Source organism: Gasterosteus aculeatus, chromosome 14, assembly GCF_964276395.1.
Source record: "Gasterosteus aculeatus chromosome 14, fGasAcu3.hap1.1, whole genome shotgun sequence".
Classification (NCBI taxonomy): Eukaryota; Metazoa; Chordata; class Actinopteri; order Perciformes; family Gasterosteidae; genus Gasterosteus; species Gasterosteus aculeatus.
In genome coordinates, this window is record NC_135702.1 from 10,114,456 (window position 1) to 10,135,039 (window position 20,584).

At 44.7% G+C, this 20,584-nt stretch overlaps 3 protein-coding genes across 5 annotated transcripts; 2 read left to right on the forward strand and 1 right to left on the reverse strand.

Annotated features, from left to right (window-relative positions):
* Window positions 1-150: 150 nt before the first annotated feature.
* ccdc74b (coiled-coil domain containing 74B) lies at window positions 151-4,965 on the forward strand. 2 transcript variants are annotated; one of them, XM_040197173.2, is made up of 7 exons: window positions 151-792; window positions 1,500-1,547; window positions 1,823-1,940; window positions 3,339-3,531; window positions 3,954-4,054; window positions 4,160-4,219; window positions 4,343-4,965. In XM_040197173.2, the coding sequence occupies exons 1-7, from the start codon at window positions 492-494 to the stop codon at window positions 4,467-4,469; spliced, it is 948 nt and encodes a 315-aa protein (XP_040053107.2). In that variant the 5' UTR covers window positions 151-491; the 3' UTR covers window positions 4,470-4,965. The 2 variants fall into 2 exon arrangements, with proteins under 2 accessions (XP_040053107.2, XP_040053108.2); XM_040197174.2 differs by having other exon boundaries at window positions 179-792; window positions 3,954-4,047.
* Window positions 4,966-7,387: 2,422 nt separating this feature from the next.
* On the forward strand, window positions 7,388-14,893 carry crkl (v-crk avian sarcoma virus CT10 oncogene homolog-like). The gene is made up of 3 exons (XM_040197896.2): window positions 7,388-8,636; window positions 9,095-9,569; window positions 12,767-14,893. The coding sequence occupies exons 1-3, from the start codon at window positions 8,326-8,328 to the stop codon at window positions 12,899-12,901; spliced, it is 921 nt and encodes a 306-aa protein (XP_040053830.1). The 5' UTR covers window positions 7,388-8,325; the 3' UTR covers window positions 12,902-14,893.
* Window positions 14,894-16,619: 1,726 nt separating this feature from the next.
* On the reverse strand, window positions 16,620-19,997 carry LOC120832182 (T-box-containing protein TBX6L). Of its 2 annotated transcripts, XM_078088436.1 has the most exons (9): window positions 19,924-19,997; window positions 18,965-19,504; window positions 18,699-18,801; window positions 17,928-18,092; window positions 17,680-17,826; window positions 17,482-17,558; window positions 17,256-17,329; window positions 16,955-17,168; window positions 16,620-16,834 (listed from the first exon to the last, which is right to left on the reverse strand). In XM_078088436.1, the coding sequence occupies exons 2-9, from the start codon at window positions 19,090-19,092 to the stop codon at window positions 16,681-16,683; spliced, it is 1,062 nt and encodes a 353-aa protein (XP_077944562.1). In that variant the 5' UTR covers window positions 19,093-19,504; window positions 19,924-19,997; the 3' UTR covers window positions 16,620-16,680. The 2 variants fall into 2 exon arrangements, with proteins under 2 accessions (XP_077944562.1, XP_077944563.1); XM_078088437.1 differs by lacking the exon at window positions 19,924-19,997 and having other exon boundaries at window positions 18,965-19,808.
* Window positions 19,998-20,584: the final 587 nt, after the last annotated feature.

Below are 20,584 nucleotides of genomic sequence, written 5' to 3' on the forward strand. Positions count from 1 at the left end.
GTCTACCAATACATTGTATGTTTCACAATAATGGCAGTGTGTTTTGTTTGGAAACTGCTGCAATGATTTTCATAATTTCTAATCAGACTGCCCCTAACCAGCTGCACCAATCAAACGCCTATGTTTAAATGCGTCATCTACGCCGCAGCCAGTCCCAGAGTTGTAGGGGGGCGGGACCTTACGGCAGCCTGTTGGTTGTCACGGTAACGTTGTGTGTGAGTGGCACGCGTGTCAAATGAGTGCGCAGGTAGGTCAGAGACGGCTGGCATGGGAGCTGTTTATAAGCCACAGACTTCTGCAGACTAGTTATTTTCCTCCTGTTGTTGTTGTTTGCTAACAATGCAAGTTTGTTCCATTTACTCACCGTTGACGTTAGCATTAACGCTAGCCCGTGCGGAAACAAATACCGTTAGCGTCACTGGTCGCTTTTGCTAGCGTATAACTCAACAACGTTAGCCGAACGCTAAGGTTAGCTGAACGAAACCAGAGCCATGTCGAGTCACAGCCTGCCACCCGTACGGCATTTACCTCACTGGACTCGAGTCGGGACTCTCGGGAAGTCTTGCTCTCCGCCGCCTTTACTACCGGCGATCCACCAGCAACAGCTGCGGGCCCCCCCACCGGCGGCGGCGGGCGCAGGGGCGGGCCGGGCGGCAGAGACGAGCTGTCGCTGCGACGTGGACCCCCGCGTCGCCTCCCTGCAGAAGAATATCCAGTTCCTTCAGCAACAACACTCGGGCACGCTGCAGAAGCTCCATGCGGAGATAGAGTATCTCAGGCGGGAGAATAAAGGTGAAGACCGCAGTGGAAACGAATCCCGATATTGTTAGTTATTTACACATGGCTTGTGTTTTCTTGACAGTTGAAGGGGAATAAATCACATTAGAGAGACTGAGGATGTATTAGAGTGAGACGCGTTATACACAATACATATTTTTGTTTTTAACGTTAAACAAAAAAATATTAATGCGCTCTCATTTGCTGCAGTTTTTTTTTTGTTGAATAGCAAAAAGACAATGCTTTTCAATTAATAGTCTTATTCATGGATAAAAAAAATAGTACCTCATTTCACTCCAAAGAGAAAATAGTTTGTCATGCAATCAACTACTATGTGAAGTAGAATAACCTATAACTTTTTTCTCCTTCAAAGGGTGTCAACTTATTAACCTGCTATTGATTCCACGGGACACCATTTATATAATGAATCCAAGTTAATGAAAAAGACCTGTCCGTCTTCTGATAAGGTGCTGAAAAGACAGATATTTAATCTAGGTACCGTGGTTGCATAGCAACGCCAGGCCAGTGATGGTCTCTCAGTGGGGGGGTGAACAACGATCCAGTTTCCCATTACTGAACAGGTCACATGCTGTTCCATATAAATCCATCTCACCACCTACCGGGAGCCTCTCAGCTCATCTGTCTTTGTGCAGTCGGGGGCCCCGTATGTGACTCCCTACAGTATGATGCACGCTAAAAAACTCTTAATGTGGATGTTGCAGAGTTGCAGTACAAGCTGATAATGGAGCCTCCAAAGTCAAGTAGAAAAGGTAAGATGGATATTTTTCTGCTATGCTCTGAAATGCTGTTCTCACGGGAATGGGGAGGTTAAAGTATAGTGGACAGTATAAAATCTATTACATTTTATGTATTTATTTTATCTTTATTTTCACAGGCCATCACTGAACTAATCCTAAGAATAGAAATGTTGTGTTGTTGTTGTTGGTATCTCACGCCAGGCCAATTAGGTCGGCTAAAAACTCGGCTGCCAAATAACTATCAATCATTTCTAACGATCCCAGCCTCGGGTTCCTCTTTCTTCTAGGGATGACGTACAGTCGGAGAGGCAATAGACCACCCACTCAGGGGAGTGAAGCTCGTACGGGACTCTACCTGGAGGAGCCGCTGCAGGACACACGGACCGCACGTGACCAAGCGCTAAGGTGAATTTCCATCCAGCTATCTGGTTCTTCTTAGGTTCAAAACGGGCTTTTCAGAACAGGCTGAATGCTCGGCCAGTGGTATTACTGCTGGCAGCGTTCTCTGGGAAACCAAAATCACACTTGACACTTGGCTGCAATGACCAGCCATGACACAGAAACACCCGGGAAATAGATCTTACAGGTCTGGCTCACAAGAAAAAAGGCAGACTTCACTGAGAGGTCATGTTTTAAAACTTGCGCATGGGGCAGTGAAATGTTATAGACTTATTTTGAGATTTACGTATAAAAGGGGTTTAATAATGACGCTAAAAAGGTTCTAAAACAACTAAAAAGGCCCCACAAGCGCTTGCACAATGAAATATGCAAGTTTATTTATTCAATTATCCAGCATATTGCTAGAATTTAAAGGTCCACCTTGAACGGCCATTAAGGGAATTTAGATACATTGTGCCTCTGGTTCACTCTTCCCCTGAAGTTAACATGTACATGCAGCTCTTTATTTTGTGGTATTTGTACAGTTGTGTGAAGAAATCCTTTTGAGAAGATTTACTTTACCATTTTGAAATGGAAACCTTACCAGTAAGAGAAGGGGCGTATATTAAATCACTCCTTTGTGTGGAGTCCTCAAATCACTTAATCCACCTCTGAAAAACACCATTAATTAGAGGTAGTTTCCAAATAGATTCATAAATCGCTTGCTATTACATAACCACCTTGGCTTTAAAGTAGAGTGCGAAACTAATTAGCGGTGGTAAAAAAAATCCAATGATCTCTCATCTCATAGGATCTAGATCACTGTTCAGCTGTCCAGCCCAAAAGGAACTTGTAGCAAAACATGTATGAAGCGCAGTGTAAGTGAACCCGGATGTACAACACTGAATAATATACCCTAGCCTAGCACATGAAGGCGTGTGAAATGAACACGCTAAATTACATTAGCGGAACATAAACGCCGCTAAGAAGATGTGAAACAAAGAGCAGAGTATTCCCAACGTGCCGTGGTACACCACAGCTACAACACAGGAAGACGAATAACACGAGATCACAAAGGTGTGAAACATCTGGTTGACAATTTTGACGTTTTTCCATGAAAAATCTAGAGTAGATAAATGAGTAGATAAATGTATAATCATTTGTCGTTCACCTGATTTGATGTTATGGATTTCTTCTTACTCTAACGAAATACAATGTATTATTTCATAAAAATATATATTGCCAAGACATATCGTTTATTATATTAAGACATATTCTTCAGATACTACTTGTACAAGCAAGTCCAAAGAACACATTTGAGTCTTGATCCGTGACCCATAGGTGACGCAACGAGGCGTTTACAACCAAAACGGCCTTTAATATCTCACCTGTTTATTCCAATTGTCATTGTCTCACTCACGGCAGTGAAGAGGGCAGCGAAACTCTGGGCTCTGCCCGTCTGGACCACGACCCAGATGTGAGGGGGGGCCTCATCACCTCGTTGCAGCCGCTACGCATCCACAGCTACCCCTCCCATCCACCGCGCGCCCCCACGCTACAGGAGTGTGAGGTCATCATCCGCCAGCTCTACAACGCTAACAGCTTACAGTCTCAGGAAGTAAGTGCCCCCAGGGCGACTGTGGGTGAGTGGGGAGCACGGTCGTCCTCCAATCAGAGGGTTGTCGGTTCGATCCCAGGCCCGGCTAACCTGCATGTCGTTGTGTCCTTGGGCAAGACACTTAACCCAACATTGCTCCTGTAGCTGCGACTACAGTGTGTGAATGGTAGTTGCTGATGGCAGGTGTCACTGTGTATGGTTCTCCTGTCATCAGTGTATGAATGGGTGTGAATGGGTGAATGATGTCATGTAGTGTTAAAGCGCTTTGAGTGGTCAGAAGACTAGAAAAGCGCTATACAAGTACAGGCCATTTACCATTTACCATTCACCCAGCCGCTTGGAATTAGAAAACTACATACCATTTTTATGTTGTTTATAGAACTTTCGGTGGAAATAATGACATGAGTTTATGACTCGTTTAGATTATTCGTGTGAAGGCGTTGCTGAGAGATATTGTTTTGAGCAAGAAAATCACCCCAGAAAACTACCTTCTCACCAAGGCCTACCTTGTTGATGGTACCCGGTAAAGTGATAACATATATTACATTTAGTTATCTTTGCCAGTATACTGTAAAGGAAAATAGCACAGTTGTGTAAGAGGGTACCTCTGTTCTTTTGCACTTCTCAGCAAATCTTCTGAAGACAATAAACTTCCAAAGCTTGGTGTTCAAACGCATCCGGAAAAAACGTATGTAAATCTACGTAGCACATTGCTCAGTTCTTCTTTACATTTACTGGCTTTTGTAACCAAAACCGAGGCTTTTTGCAGTGCTGCTCTTGCCATATTAAACCTGCGCATTGTCCTTCCCAGGTTCGGAGCCCCCCGGCCTGCGGTGGTGCTTCCGGCCCTCAAACATAGCCTGAGCTCCAGCGCGGCAGAGAGGCAGAGGAGGACGCGCGCTGTGCAGAGAGACCGCTTCAAAAGGACGGTGCATTGACAGGATGAAAAAGCTCCTGCAACACATAGCTTCATTCGTCTCAGTGTCAGGGCTTTTTCATGGTTGTTCTAAAAAGCACAGATGATATGAAGACTAAAAAAAGTTATGGACAATTTATTTATTTATGTTGGCTGATTATTTCAGGACATTTAAAACATCTCGAATTCATGTTTATTTTCAAAAAAACAAATTAGTTGGTTTGGTTCTTAGTTAGTTTAGTTGTCACTGTAATTCTGCCAAAATCCTGGTGGGATTGTTGCATAATTTGTGTAAATAACCTGTTACTTTTAAAACAGTCGGTAAATAATCAAAGTTGAGCCTTTAAAAGCACATGCAATTAATGAAAAAGGAGGGACTTATTATCCTTATTTCTCAGGCACTATTTGTCTTGGTTTGTGTTCATGTTGTTGTGCGTTACCACTCGAGCACCTGCAGCACAACTTCACACAGCAATACAAAACTCTACTAATTTGAACAATAAAAGCGATCTACTATTTGTTCGTTTTTTTTTTTCAGATTTCAACAACAATGCAATTCATCTTTTGGCAATTGTGTGAACATTTCTCAGTGAGTTGTTGCACAGTTGTGAGAAAGTTAACAGATTCAAAAGAACAGAGCTACATCTTACAACATAAATCGAAATGTACCTTAGTGTTATTCTTGGCGTACAACTCAACACAAGTTAATTTACCTGAATAAATTACAATGAATGAGATGAAAAGCTCCACATCAATCACACCTCAAGCCGCAGCTCACAAGGCCAGTTGTCCTGTTCAATTAAGTAAATAACCGTGTGTGCAAACACTAGATGGTGGTGTTTCTGAAGAAACGCTTCTGTGGGCATCCAATAAATCAAAGACTAAATATGTTTGGCCACTTACGCAAGACTATGTAATAACTTACCTCGGCCTCATTTCCAAACCTTGTGTAATGTATTATTTCATTTGATTGATATTCTGCATACAATCTGTGGATTCATTATGACCACAGAATATGCAATTATTCATATGATCAACCAAAGAATCTGTACCGAATGGTTGAAGGTTCATATTCAATTTAATGGTTTAACCCCCGTGCTTGTGAGAGGTCAACATTATGCCTCCCTCACTATTAGCCCTCTTAAACTTTTGTTTCTGTGGAGGAAGAGGCCCTGTTTGTGTGTGTCCATCCTATTTTTTGCACCACTGCGTTGTGGTGGGAATTGGCAGGCGTGAGCCATTAAGACCCAGTGGGTGCAAATCTATTAACATTCACACAGCGTTGCAGCGATGAGAGCTGCTCCGGACCAGCTGCAGCCTCCTGATGCACGTTCACCAAAACCTCAACAAGGAATAGAGCTACAGCGTTGTATGTTGTACTTTCATTAATTAGCAGAAGTTGAGTCGCCACATTGGACAACTTGTGCTCAATCCGAGTTCTCCAACATATTCTTTGTTTTTGTATCCCTCTTTAGACGCACTCCACTTAAATTCACGCTCTCCCTTCCTGCGCATTGTGTGGTGGAGTTGGGGAGTTCCAAATCGATTTGGCACAGTTCTGTGCCAGATAACTTATGAGTATAAATTGAGAGGAAGTTAAAGAACAAGAGGAAATTCAAATAGGGAAACGTGTAAAAGTGTTTACGGGTGGTGGCGTGAAATAGTTGTTGACTGAGCACATATGCTGCACCTCAGACATATGAGCCACGCATTTAACATTACACCGTTATTGTCGGGAAGTTGAAATTGTATTCTGCATTGGGAACCCCAGTGATATAAAGATCTCCAGCGCTCTTTACTTTGAGACTTTACTCTGTAGATGTATACAGTGGTGGTTAGTATCTAAGTAAATGTATTTGTACTTAAGAGAGTTGTCACTTAGTACTTATTTACTTTTACGTCACATTTAACACATAATTATGTAAAATGCAAATATTTAACTTTATATATATATATATATATATATATATATATAGTTCAAAATTAGTGTTATTACTTAGTTTGCACCTTAAGAAATAGAAAAACAAAGAAAAGTTGACATAATGACCCCCCCAGTCAACTTCACCAGCAAAATACTACTTCCACACAATGCTTCAGTTTTTAACAGTCCGATACTCAGACATTAAAAAGTAAGATTGACTGCATGAACTGAGCGTATTAATCAGCTGTTATTATACTACTTGTTGCGTTTTTAAATGCAGGATTTTCACTTTATGTATTTTTTCACTGTGGTATTGCTACTTGTTTTTCTTCAACCACGGTTTATTCTGACAGATCTACAGGATATGGATGTGCGACATAATGTGAGATGTACTAATCGCTTGTGTTGAAAGAAGTTGCGCCCTGATGGTGTTAGTCATGTAATAAACAAATGTTTAATTTATTGTAATTTACAATTTGAGTGAACTAATTGTGCACAGTACATTACATTACATGTCATTTAGCTGACGCTTTTATCCAAAGCGACTTACAATAAGTGCATTCAACCAACTCAGAGGAACAAGAAACAAAGTGCAATTTCCTCAAAAAAGCCAATTTACATTTGGCTATAGATGAGTGGCGTTATAAGTACAATTTAAGTGCTACAATTTGTTAGTCTTTTAGTCGAGGTAGAGTCTGAATAGGTGTGTCTTTAGTTTGCGGCGGAAGATGTGAAGGCTCTCTGCGGTCCTGGTGTCTTCAGAGAGCTCGTTCCACCATTTCGGAGCACATATTGAACTGTCAGTGACAGTAGGCCTTTAGGGTTGTGCTGCTCTAATAAACACATCCGCCATGTCTTCTTACTTTGAATGCTGGGGGTTTGCCCCGAGACGATGACATCACTGCTTTATCGGTTTTTTATACAAAATGTTCTGCAGCTGTGTCATGGAAACATGATTGACACTTCATTCGGGGACCGGAGGGGGCGTGGTCTCGCCCCCCCGCCCACCGCGTTTCCTCCTCCTCCTCTTATGGGCGTCGGTGACGTGCGGATAGAGAGTCGGACCTGCCCTCCCGCCGCCATTTTTTCGGTCTCGTACTCGTACTTCTGGCGGCTCGGGTAAGGGGGGGGGCAGAAATAAGGGAAAGTACAAAATACGAATGCGTTAAACCGGTATCACCTCGTGAAAGAGTCAGGAGTACACGCGGGAGCTGCGGCGCAACGGCTGCTGCAAAGTCGGTTTGTTTGTGTGGAAGACGTGTTTGCGAGCCGCCATTTTTTTGCCGTGCTTGCCTCTAAAAGTCTGTTCCGACTCGAGAAAGGGAATTCAAAAACGCATTTCCATGACGCGCGGCGTAGCGTAAGATCGAGAAGATACAAGCTAATCATTTCGTTTCCGACCAGTGGCCGCTGGCGACTTTTTTTTTTCTTTCTGGGTCGACATGAGGATTTATCAGATGAAAAACGGAGGACCCCTTTCTTTCCGCTCTTGTAACTGACACTGCCTAACGGAGATACAATCATTCGAAGAGACGCCTGGTGCTTCTCGGAAGGCGGAACGAAAAGGGGAAGCTCCATCGATCATTTGTTGCTTTGCCCTCCGTCGATGGCGTTAGTTTTTTAGTCGTTTTTGGCCGCCCAAAACACGCAGGGACCACATTCAGTTCCGAAGTTGGATCGAGCCAGTCGCAGCCTGTCTCGGAACACGGCGGGTTTATTTTTGTTGTCTGTTGTATTTTTTTGTTAAACCGGAGGTCTACGGAGCCTGCAGCATTTGTGCAGAGAACCAACCCCTCGCAAACCTCACAAGGAGACTTGCACCTTCGGAATCCCCCTATTTACTGGGATTGGGCAACTCCAACCACACAAACGCGTTTTAACTTATTGCCTCGTCGTATTTTTTTTTGTAATGTGTTTACCCCTATTTTTAGATTGATATCATTTTTTAGCAACGGAAATGTCAACCGCTCGGTTCGATTCGTCTGATCGGTCCGCCTGGTATTTTGGACCCGTGTCGCGACAGGAAGCCCAGAACCGGCTACAGGGGCAGCGGCACGGCATGTTTCTCGTCCGGGACTCGTCGACCTGCCCCGGGGACTACGTGCTGTCTGTGTCGGAGAACTCCAAAGTGTCCCACTACATCATCAACTCTTTGCCCAGCAAGAGGTTCAAGATCGGCGACCAAGAATTCGAGCACCTCCCGGCTCTCCTGGAGTTCTACAAGATCCACTACCTGGACACGACCACGCTCATAGAGCCGGCCCCCAGGTAGGAACCCCAATGCCCCTTCTTACAAAAAACCATTGTCTGAGGGACATTATGGCCTTGTTGGCATGTTTTACCGCCCAAGACCGGATAATCCGGGTTATGCAGGTGGTCTGTTAATATCTAAAGCAACCCACTTTCTGGCCCTGACACCACTCATCTGGTGGGTGTTGTTTTTTTATTTTTAAAGACTTGTGTCTAGCTGGTGATGTTGACATATTTAGGTACTTGCTAAGCTCTCAACTAGATGATGCTTCCTCACCGTCTTTGTATCAGTCTGGGTGTTGCTCAGTCATTTTTATACTTCATCAAGCCTTTTTGCAAACAGTTTGTATGCGCTGCATTATTGGTAAACCTGCATGTGCAAAACTTTCTTATGGATGCACATGAACCAAGTCACTTCCTCACAACCGTACAAATGTTATGTTCTTCACTCGGCCTCATTATTGCAATCTTTCAAGGTACCCGAGCACGGTCAGCGCTCCCATCCAGCCTGTGGGAGGCCCAGAGGACAACCAGGAGTACGTGCGGACTCTATACGACTTCACCGGCAGCGACGCAGAGGACCTTCCCTTCAAGAAGGGGGAGATCCTCATCATTCTCGAGAAGCCAGAGGAGCAGTGGTGGAGCGCCAAGAATAAAGAAGGACGCGTCGGGATGATCCCCGTGCCCTATGTGGAGAAATTGGTTCGACCGTTGCCTCATCCCGGCCAGCCCCCACATGGTTCTCGCAACTCCAACAGCTATGGGATCCCGGAGCCCTCCCACTCGCTTGTCCACGCCTATGCTCAGCCCCAGACACCGTCGCCGTTGCCCCCCGGAACGGCCGGAGTGGTTAACAGCCCCCTCCCGTCCATGCAGAACGGCCCGGTCATGGCGAAGGCCATCCAGAAACGAGTGCCATGCGCATATGACAAAACGGCGCTTGCTTTAGAGGTATTGTACTTTTGAAGTTCACCCATTTGTCTTGTCGTATTTGCTTCCCGTCTTTTCTGCCTGTCTAGGAGATAGCAGTGACTTAGTTAGCTGTGCACCAACATCCTGAATCCCCCCCACACACACACACTCAAAGTGCACCACGGCATCATCTTCTATAATGCAAAAAACGTGAACCAAGGGGCTGAGTGGGGAAACCAGAGCTACTTCCTTATCATGAAAACACTGTGGTCTTAAAAAAACTATAGTTTCTTAGAAACTACTGACATGGCATATAACCTATACATGTATTGTTAAACAAACCACAAATAAGGAGAGGATTCCACCAGTGATTGCTCAGTCAGTCCCCACCATTAGGACCATGTAGGGGAGAGGTGAGGGGGGCAGTCTGATTTCAGCATAGATCATCTCCAACCGGTCGACTCCATCTCAGCGTAAGCCTTTCTAGATGGCCGTTTGAACAGATTTTTTCATCCATCCCCGCATCTATATATTTCCCCAAAGTTGAAATATCCAATAAAATGCAGCTTTGTGTCCGAGCTAGCCGCACCTGTCATATGAAACTTCAGTTTGTGGGTTGTAATATCTAACGGGGCCATATGAAGAGCGTTGGGAAAAGATGTGCGTCAGTGGGCAAAAACCCTTTGAGCTCTATATTTCGTTGATGGGAAACTGACTGCGTCCATCGGTGCAGCGGGGGGCACATGGCGGTAATGATGAAAGGGGTTGATGTTTGCCGGGAGTTGCTGCCAATTTTTTTCTTCTATATGTGTAAAGGTATCATAAGATCACTTGCTGCTCTTCGGCAGTCATCTTACACTACATTTCCTGTGTGGTCACATCAAATTATTCTTAACCCAAAAGGAGCCACACTCAACTCCATTTGCAGGGGGTTGGTGTCCATGTTCATCAAGCTGATTGAGCTAGTTTTACTCTGGGCCGTCTCATTGTGCTGCATGCTGATTCAATGCTGGTGAGCTGCTCCTTGGTGGCATTTATTGAAAGGACCTGAATGTCTGCCATGTTTATTTTGGAAGGCCATATATCTGTTTTTGGAGACACTTTGACAATGGTTAAATAACGGCGGATGGGGGTTGTGTTGAGACTGACTACAATATTATATCCGTACTTCCAATTCTAGGGTTGAGCGGAGACCCATTTCTACCCGTAGTCTGTGGCTCACCTCGCGCTAGCCGGTACACGTAGCAGAGGCCTGCACCGATGCACTTGGCCCCTCTATTGTATTTCCTCGGAGTGCACTCTGGCTAATACAGCTCTGCTTTGACTATGGTAACGTGTCTGAGCGTGTCATGTAATGCATAGGGCTCACATACTGTGCCTCCGAAAGGCTCCTCTCTGACACCGGGCTGAGCTGCAGCTATGCCCCCGGGGGATTGGTCGGCCCATCTCTGCTGCCATTCACTGACGTCACAGTGAGTCAGTGGAAGTAGGAAGTAAACCCGGCCGCTGCAGTGTGGGAGCTGTGATGCACGCTGTCCTATTTGGACCATGAGTCAACCCGGTGATGGGTTTTCATTCAAAAGGTTGAGCAGCGCGGGCTAAGAACATATCCAGCCCCCCTCCCCCTTCGTGCCTTTTTCTCTCCATTTGCAATCACCTGAGGGGAATGCCTGATATCTTGTAATGGTGGGTGAAGACGGTCTGAGTCTTTACCTCGCACCACCTTTCCGTCCTCATCGCAGAGAGAACGAGAGGGCAATCGAGTGCATGCTCACAAGAGCTGAAACAGAAACATGACCTAATTTCTGTCATAAACAATTCTTCATCAGGATGCATTTATTTACTCTTTGTGTCTTAACTTAGAGATGCAAATCAGCAGTCATAAATCTACGGGATTTATTGGTTTGAATTGCATTCTTTTAGCCCGTCCTTTTGCGTCGTGTCCATACATGTGATCAGGATATGTTGGGATTCGGTTCTAGGTTAACAGTCTTTCACATACCTGGAATACTTAGTCTGCATTATTAACAATCAACCTATTCTGATATGCACATGTTAACTCCTTGAACTGGGATGTAGTTCAAATTGGATATTGAACTGGTAAAAGTTTAAAACTGCTTTCATTTTTGTCTATATTTAGAATCTCTGTGAAAGTCGTCACATTATGGAGCGTTTTCCTGTCGTGCCGTGGCGGCGTTGAGGATTATTGTTTCGCATAATGTCTCTGGCCGGGTGTCCTTGAAGCCTCGTAAAGCTGCAAACAGTTCGCCCTGCCATCCTCGTTTCCGTCAAGTCTTTTTTTAAATATATATATATTTTTTACTTTACCGTTCTAATCCTGATGCAGAGCATATGGCTCTTCAGATTGGGGTCACGCTCGGTGGCACAGACCCTTCTGAGCGCCGTCACTGCGCCACTCTGTTGAAACCTCAGCGGGATCCCACAAGCAGCTTTTATTCTTGAAATAATGCCTGAATAAATTCTGTGGGTGTTGTGTACTCACCCGAGCTTACAGAGTCTGCAGAGAAAGTTTAAAAATAAAATAATGTGTCATATGCAGAATTGTCTGCTACATTTATCTTGTTTCTTTACTGTAGTCCGGTGCAGCAGTTCATCACCAGCTCGAGGTTTCGATTAATACATTGACCCTTTTTATCCGTAGTTACCAACAATGACGCTTTTATTTGTCAAGTCTTGTCAAAGTAGGCAGTGCAACACATTCAGGAGTGTGTTCATCTGAGTGGAAATAGTCACTCGTGGATTCGACTGAGTTTGCTTTGCTTCTAATTTCCCTGGATGATTTCTGGAGTGAACTAACCGAGGCGGGTGTTGATGTGTCCACACCGAGCAGCGCAGGAACGGTCATGATGCATAGACGGGATCAAGTGGTGCATTGCACGTCATGTGACAAGGGTCAACCCATTACAGCCGGCAGACACCTTCCGTTTCCCCGCATTAAATTCACGGAGGAGAAGGTCTCGGTGCGCGACTAACCAAAGCCTCACCATCTGTCCCCACGGACTATTCTGCTTGCTTCCCCCTTGCCCGTTCCAAGACGTCTCAACATCAATCTGGCCAAAAGGTTGGCAAAATCCACACAGAAGAGGCCCCTTTAACGTGACCCTAAACCATTACGGGATTATTTAATTTAAGAAATCAATGAAATCATTTTTAAAAAGAATGTCCTTTGTACGTGTTTTTATTGAACCATGCTCCTCCTGTAACTCTGCCCGCAGGTTGGCGACGTCGTCCTGGTTACGCGGATGAACATCAGCGGTCAGTGGGAGGGGGAGCTAAACGGACGGCGGGGTCTCTTCCCGTTCACCCATGTCCAAATCATAGACCCCCTGAACCCGGATGAGAGTGACTGACCAAGGAGTTGGACCGGACCGCCTCGTCAGTATTTCCTGTAGGCTGAATCGGCTGGCTGTGTCCACCTTTCCCGCCAGCGTCACCACGGTTACGTGCTTGCCTGCTTGGGGCTGTGCCGTGATAGCGGCCCCTCTGTTGTTGCCAGCCGTCGCAAGGCTTTTTGACTGTTTACAGCTCTTTGGACTTTGGTTCCAAACTCTAAAAAAAGAAAAAAGAAAAAAAAACTGGCCCTCTTCTCCATGTTCCCTTTTCTCGCAACTCTGCTCCAGGCCGGGCAGTGTTTTTTCCCCCATTAGTGTCCCCCTCCTTCCCAGATCACTGGGTGTGTGTTAGTGTACACGCATGTGTGCGTGTGTGTGCGTGCGTAGATATTTACCACATTATGTCAATTGTTTTTTTGTTTTTTTATTTTATTTCTGAATATTATGTTTTACAGTATTGCAGATTTAGAAAGTTTTTTTTGTTACATTTGTGTTTAGGGGACAGCAATGTCCCTGTGGACTTTGGAGAGCACTGAGGCAACGAGGAGCTAACCAGCCAGTCAAATGTTATTTCTCCAAACAATCAAGTCACTGTTGTACGTTAACACACACGCACACATTGGCCATGAGTTATTCAGGTTGACTGTCTTTATTTCCTTCCGTGTTGTGTGACTGGCGTCAGGAGGAAGCAGGAGAGGGAGGTTTGTGGAAGCTCTAGGATGACATCATAGCTCCCTCCTCTCTTCCACCTGGTCCACGTCTGGCTGACGCGACTTATTTATATTTTGTTACTAAGACACAACATGGCCATGAGGGTTTTCATCCTTTTCCTATTTGTGCCACATGATCAAATCTAGTTTGGGACCTTCAAGGTGTATTGTAACCACGTCCACTCTGCACCTCACTTTGCTGTCCTTTGCATTATTTTGAACTGAAAGGATGTTGCTTGGAGAATAGTTGCTTTTTAGTTCCAACTGCGCCGAGGACCAGAAGTATTTTGACTTTCGGCATAGGAGCGCCACGCTATGAACAGGGTTTTACTAAAGTGTCACCGCCACTGAGGGGAGAGTCTCCAGTGGCGGAGCTAATGAGAATCCCATCAATGCCTTTTTCAGAGAGTAAGATCTATGCATCGGTTGGTGCATGCAATCTTCTCTTCAATGTGTGTTTTTTTTTTTTTTTTTTTTTGTGATGCATGTTTCCGCCATCTCTATGACTTATTGATATTTGGTCCGTGCACAATTTGGTCTATTAGTGGGGAAGCATCTTTGTTCCTACAGTCCTGTAAGCAATTTCACCAGTACGAGCAGCCAATTAAGCAATTGTTGGTCCTTACATTTCTGCTGTAAAAATGCCCCCACCTACCCCCAAACAGGTAAATCTCTCCTCCTGGGGGTTTCCCTCCCATTCACTCAGAGTAATATTGTGCCGCTTTTAGTTGTATCCTGATTTTTTTTTTACCTTGCTAGTCTGCTATTAAATTGTGCATTTTCTTAAAATGACTGATGTTATTAAACTTGAGTATCTACGGTGACATTTACAAAAGGGAAAAATGCCTGCTGGTTGCCTCTGTGCATGACCTCTGGGCCGGGGCAAAGGGCTCTGCCCGGCCGAAATGCTGCTTAATGCCATTTTCATCCTTGTTAAATCAAGGTTTATCCCGTTGGAATCCCTCCTGGTGTGTGCAAACGAGCCAGAGTGGGTTTCTCCTCATCAGACCTAATGAGATCTACTAATCAAGCAATACACCCTGATTATTTCCTTTTTGTTGAGGTGAACTTGCTTTTCTATTGCTTCGGAGTTGTTTTTGTAATGGCATTAACAGTATTACTGTGCGCTCTACTCATATTCTAGGAAAGCCTGTCTCTTACTTAAGAATTCAAAATTGTGCCTTTTTTATTTTCTTATACCATTGCCATGTGTTAATATTTCCCATGGTTAACACCTGTGCTGGTATTGACCCCTTTATGTACAGAACAAGTAAATAAAATTTACGTCTACTTCTTTAAATGTCCCCCCCTGTCCTCTATTTGCGTGTTGTCTTTTGAAGAGGCGGTCTGCTGCAGCCTGCGGTCGCACCGAGTGTATCTGGAGCACAGGACAGCTGCTCTTGCTCCAGTTTTTTGACAGTTCCAGTTTGCGCCCAGGAGAAAGGAAGCAATTAATGAATTTTAATGAAGTGCTAATAAAAGCGACGCCGCTGACCTAGAGAACAGGAATGGGAAACTTTTCAAGGGCGGTATTTCAGCTCTGACTTGTTTGTTTAGCACTTTTCAAAGGAGGTGCATACAAAGCTCCAAATAATAATGTTAATCCACAAAGTACCATTCGCTATATATGAGCAGGCTGTTCTGAATTTAATATACTATATATCACTGTCTATCGGGCCTTTTTAGATGTGCAAAACCCTTTTTTTTTTTTTTAGTTCTTGCTATCCGGATACGAGATATTCATCTTTGGAGGTTATGTGTGTGAAACGGGGCTTTAGATAAACGTAAAGAGGATTCCAACAATTAACGGTGGCTTTATGAACGCATATGTTTGTTGTAGCCAGGGCTCCTGAGCAAATGTATGAGTAAAATGCTGCAGTTTCACACGAAAACTATGGGTAAGTCTTACATTTTGGAGAGTCGTGTAATTGTGCCTTTTTTTTTGTTGAACAAACCGTTCCATCATTATGGATGCTGAATATTTATTCCCTTAGCCCCGTGCCCCCTGTCTGCTTTGTGTGAACGTGCAGGGTTAAATTGGCTTTAAAGCGGATCGATGTTTGGCCACAGACCGTAACGGTGTGAATCACTGGGACTGACCTCCCCTCGGGCCACAGCGCGGGCCGGCTGTGTGTTTAGGCGCTGAGCGGTCAATGAAAGCCTTCCTGCAGTCCATTACCACCTCACACAAACCCAAATACGAGATGCAACTTTTTATCTCCACATATTATACCATGACTTCTTTTTTCCAACATGTATTTCCATTAGTTTTTCCCAACTAGTTTATTCAGCGTACTATACATACAACATATTGTATAATAACCGTTTATGACATACTTTTTTTTTTACATAGTTACTGGAATTACATCTGATGCAATTTATTTCACTTCGAGGTAAGAGGAACCAGAGGAGAACAATGCGGGTGTCCCCGAGTGACCCAGGCAACTTAAAATAAACGTTAACTCTACATTCTTAATGTCCCACTTTCATACATCTTGGATGCATGGATTTGAATTCAGCATCATTTAGAAACAGACTGAAAACTGATCTTCTCTTGGTGTGGCGCCGTTCCTCAGGCTGCTGTTCTATTTGTATCTTTTTACAGTGATGTTAAAGAAAAGTATCAAACAAAAAAAAAACATGTCAGCTGATATGCTCTAGAAAACGAATATGCAGTACCTGCTCCCTGAAGCTGTTTTAATGTCCCAGATATGGTCTCTCTCTCTCTCTAGATATAGATCTCTGTCGCTCGCTCTCTCTCTCGTGAAACATTTAAAGCACAGACGTCGCTGCCTTCTGCAGAAGAAATTGTGCCAGACTATGCTGGTAATTTCACACTGTCATAACAAATCAGGTCAGACACATATATACATATACATGAATACACACAGTTGGTTTCTGAAAAACAATTCAAGTGAACCCCCCCCCCCCCACCTCCCATGGAACTATAAAACACTATACACATTGGTAAACCTTTAAACATGGACTTGCTGGAGCGCCCTGCCGGTCAGTTGCCGGTCACCCCCATAATAACAGCACCCCTTAAGGCTTTCACTCGATTCTCCCCATCAGTGATGTCACCGTTGCTCACCAACAGGAGTAGGAAAAGAGCGGGTACTGGCTCCAATCCGCCGCCTGGCCGTGGTGGTAGCCGTGTTGTTGAGCGTCGTGTTGGGAATGGGACGGAGGGTGGCCGACGGTGTGCGCTGCTTCCACGTGATTGGAGGAAAGAAAGGGACTTCTGGAGGGACGAAAAGCGAGACGAGAAGTTTACATTTAATGGATGGTCGGTTTGCATTTTATTTTTCCCTCTACTGTCCAAGCGTGATGATCTCGCCCTGGGTGGGCTATCTCAAATCACCTGTAACACTGGTATGGCACGGATGCAGGCACCATCTGTTCTTCACAGCTGTAATCATACTCTCGCAGCTCCAGGGGCTCCGATAGTAGACTCTCAGATGGGTCCTGCTCCGCAGCCACGGCGGAAAGGTCAGCGCCCTTCAGCGGCGTCTGCGTGGAAGCCGTATCCCGCTCCGTCTGCACCGACTGAGAGGACAAGGGCATCCTCTGTAGGCCTTAGGTACAATCACAATGTCAATAATAATATCGGGGGGGATTCCTGTTAATTGGGTTAATTGTAGTTTGAAATCCTCAAAACTTACCAGGAGGACTGTTGCAAAGGGTTTTCCTGTCCGGTGCGGCTTTTTTTGGCGGAGGGCTTCTATTTGAATGACACCTATGGAAAGAATTGACTTTGTCAAAGCATTGTATTGTTAAAACATTTCTGCACATTTTGTGTTAGCCAGACAATTTGTGGTAAAAAACCCTCTTTAATTTACAGAGTAAAACAAAAGCAGTAAGTTATTGCATCATTTCGTGTATTCCTACCTTTTGATTCGGAAATGTGTGCCTCCTTCCCTGAAGCCCTTAGCAAAGGGATTGTGGTGGATCTTCAATTTGGTGATCTTAAATAAGCAAAAGTAGATTGTTGGTGGTGCAATGCGTTTGTGTTACATTAAAACCTTGAAAATAACCACATTTAAGTTGGGTTAAAGTTTTGTACAAATCTGCTGTGCAAGCACGTACCCTTGGATTTTGGTAAGCCGTCACTGCGGTGAAGGTTGTCTCTGGAAAGGAGAACGTCTGAAACGGGGCCCAGCAGATGGTGTACGGACTATCGGCCTGGGTGACGTAGAACCTGGGGTAGTAGCGGTGCATGGAGTGCAGGACGATCTGTTGGTTAAGAAGAAGAGAGAAAACTCGAGTAAAGTTAAAACTAGACATTACGTCGGTGTCGTCACCTGAACTGTGAATGCCGAGACGAGCGGTCTTACGTGGCCGTGTTGGTCCAACGTGTTGTTGGTGAGCTTCATCCTGAGAAAGGACAACGGCTGCTTCATCCAGTGACTTCCCGGGGCAGGAGAGTCTGGGTGCACGTACGTCCGACACGGGGGCTGAGGCTCTGCCTTCCCTGCGGCCTCCCACTGCTCCTTTTTCCACTGCAGAGAAACAGTGAGGGGGGGGGGGGGGGGGGGGGATGCAAAGTCATCAAGCATCACACCTCAGGGCATGTCTGATTAATCAGAAGTCTCGCCGAAGCATGAAATACGTTTATTTTTTCTTCTTTTTTTTAACAATACAATTCAGAGAGGGGGTGCATTGTGTTTAGAATGTTTTATTAAGGGGTAATAATAAACTATCCCTGTTTCAACAAATTCACCCCCCCACCCATGAAACCAAAGTCTCTCAAAGCTCTTCTAAAGTCCTTTCCCTTTATTATGTACCTCTTTGTTTCAAGTGTGTGCCCAAAGCGATATCTGTGACCAAATGGGCCTCAGCAGTTGGTGCAAGAGTCGTTGGATGTATGAATGGGCCGACTGCTACTCATTCAACGATATGTGAATAAGGAGGGATGCTAATTGATGGGGCTTCCAGCCGGGACTGCACAAACAGGAAGCAATGAAAGGCTTTGAAATGCGGCCGTGAGCGGCTCAAAGTGGGCAGACCCGCGTCTGGCCGCAGACTGTTGCGTTTTTTTTTGTTGCATTCTGCTGTTTTTTCATCCACCAAATGATCAACTCCAGCGCTAAACAGTATGCGCTTACCTTGTATTTGAAGCCGTCTGCGGGGACCATGTCTATCATGACGACGTAATTAGCGAAAGGTTGGAGCCCAGATAGACTGATGCTGCAGTGGGGAAACATCCTCCTGAAGCAAAACACAAGAGTTGTGTAAAAATATGTGCAACTCCTTTGCTCTTTTAGCGCAGCATCTTTTAGCATAGGACAATGTGTTACAGACAAGGTGATAAATGACACGATCACTATTGGCAGAAAGGAGAGAAGTAGAATTTGTTGGGCAGGATTGGTACCTTCCATGCTTTGTAATAATCATCTCTGTTCCAAAAGTATGGAAGGACTTCCAGAGATCAGCGTTCTCGAGAGTCATCCTGATGGAGTCCTGCTGGTACGAGTCAGCTGCTGGGGGGGACCGGGTCATCCTCAGACTTGATTTGTTCTGTAGGGAAAACACGCATGTGAACAACTCTGCAAAATCGGATGTGTTTATAAAACATGTGGCTGATTCATAGAAAAGTCATCAGGGGTTATTGAATACAGTCACACCCTGTAATCAATTGCATTTCAATTGAAAGCAAAGTAAAATAAATAAAAATAACTTTTCAATTCACGGTGGTTCGTGTGAGAACAAACCGCTGCATTCCATTTCACATTGTTGTCATACAGCACAGTCAGATCTGATTCCACAAAACTTACCAGAAACGTGTTGCTTGTTACTTTGTCTGCCTGTTATCGACACCAACGCCGCCTTGAGACAAAGTGCTGCTTTCAGATGTTCTCAGATGGGTCTCTATCCTGCTGAACTCGATTGGTCATCACAGAAAGGGCGGAGTCTGGACAGCGGAGGGGAGGGTAGATGGAGGGGAATGGGGGCCAGGTGAGAGTGTTACCTGATCTTGTTCAATTTCCCTGGTATCGGAATGTACGCTTACAGAAATAGCCATGAAGAAAGGCGTTTGGGTTTTATTCTAAGCATGTCTTTAAAAAAAATAATATGAAAAGATAACTCCATAAAAGTGCCATGGAGAGATAAATACATACAATCCCTGCGTGTGACTATTCTTGATTTACTGTCTGTTTGGCTTGGCTGTTGTTATCTTCTGAACAAGACATTGAGGGGTTAGAATACAAACTTAATGATGGGTCGTAAATAATTTTGCAGATACTGATGAAAGAGAGTAAACCACCCGCCACCGGATTCTGGTGCACTCATATTCTGTGTGTGTGTGTGTGTTAGGCCTGAGAAGCATACAAGATTCTCTCTCCTTCAGTCCAAGTTGAGGGACAGTGAGTAGAATTCCAAGGTGCCTCTGGGGGGAGGGGGGGGGGGGGGGGGGGGGGGCAGGCAGACATGTCCCTTCCTGGCAGCTCTGGTTGTGTATTGAGAAGAGATCACAAGATTGCAGAGGTGATTGGGAGTTGCAGTGAAGCCTTAAACAATGCTGGTAATCCTGTGGGGGCATTTGGGCCCGGCCCTCCACCCCGTGTTACTTCCACCCTGGGAGGTGTGGGAGGGAGGGGGGGAGGCGGGGGCTCTTTGCTGGAGCAAGAAGTTAGCAGCCCGTTTATATGCATGACTGACGGGAGGAAGCAGTTCAGGACTTTAGAGGATATTTAAGGAATTCAAAGCAACTTGTTTGTTTAATACTAAATGGATTTTATTGCACCAAACATGTTCCATCCTCCTGCTTCATGGAAAGGTTCAGTCATATAATACATACATTTGTGAGGTTATTGAGATACCATCAGTGTAAAGATCCTACTGCTTCAATGATGAGCTGGAACATGTGAATACAGAATAAATGATACAGTCTGACAGTGGAACAAAAACTAGATGGGTGGTTACAACTTTGACATTCGTAAGATAAAAAGAAAAAGGTGTTGTAAATTATTTCTACTTACTTCAATAAATC

Coding starts and splice junctions, on each gene's coding strand:
- crkl (XM_040197896.2), top strand. CDS start 8,326: ATGTCAACCGCTCGGTTCGATTCGTCTGATCGGTCCGCCTGGTATTTT. Junction 8,637..9,094: donor CTCATAGAGCCGGCCCCCAG/GTAGGAACCCCA, acceptor CAATCTTTCAAG/GTACCCGAGCACGGTCAGCG. Junction 9,570..12,766: donor AAACGGCGCTTGCTTTAGAG/GTATTGTACTTT, acceptor CTCTGCCCGCAG/GTTGGCGACGTCGTCCTGGT.
- LOC120832182 (XM_078088436.1), bottom strand. CDS start 19,092: ATGACCCGGTCCCCCCCAGCAGCTGACTCGTACCAGCAGGACTCCATC. Junction 17,559..17,679: donor CGGCTTACCAAAATCCAAGG/GTACGTGCTTGC, acceptor TGCTTATTTAAG/ATCACCAAATTGAAGATCCA. Junction 16,835..16,954: donor GTGCCATACCAGTGTTACAG/GTGATTTGAGAT, acceptor TCGTCCCTCCAG/AAGTCCCTTTCTTTCCTCCA.
- ccdc74b (XM_040197173.2), top strand. CDS start 492: ATGTCGAGTCACAGCCTGCCACCCGTACGGCATTTACCTCACTGGACT. Junction 793..1,499: donor TCTCAGGCGGGAGAATAAAG/GTGAAGACCGCA, acceptor TGGATGTTGCAG/AGTTGCAGTACAAGCTGATA. Junction 4,220..4,342: donor CAAACGCATCCGGAAAAAAC/GTATGTAAATCT, acceptor TGTCCTTCCCAG/GTTCGGAGCCCCCCGGCCTG.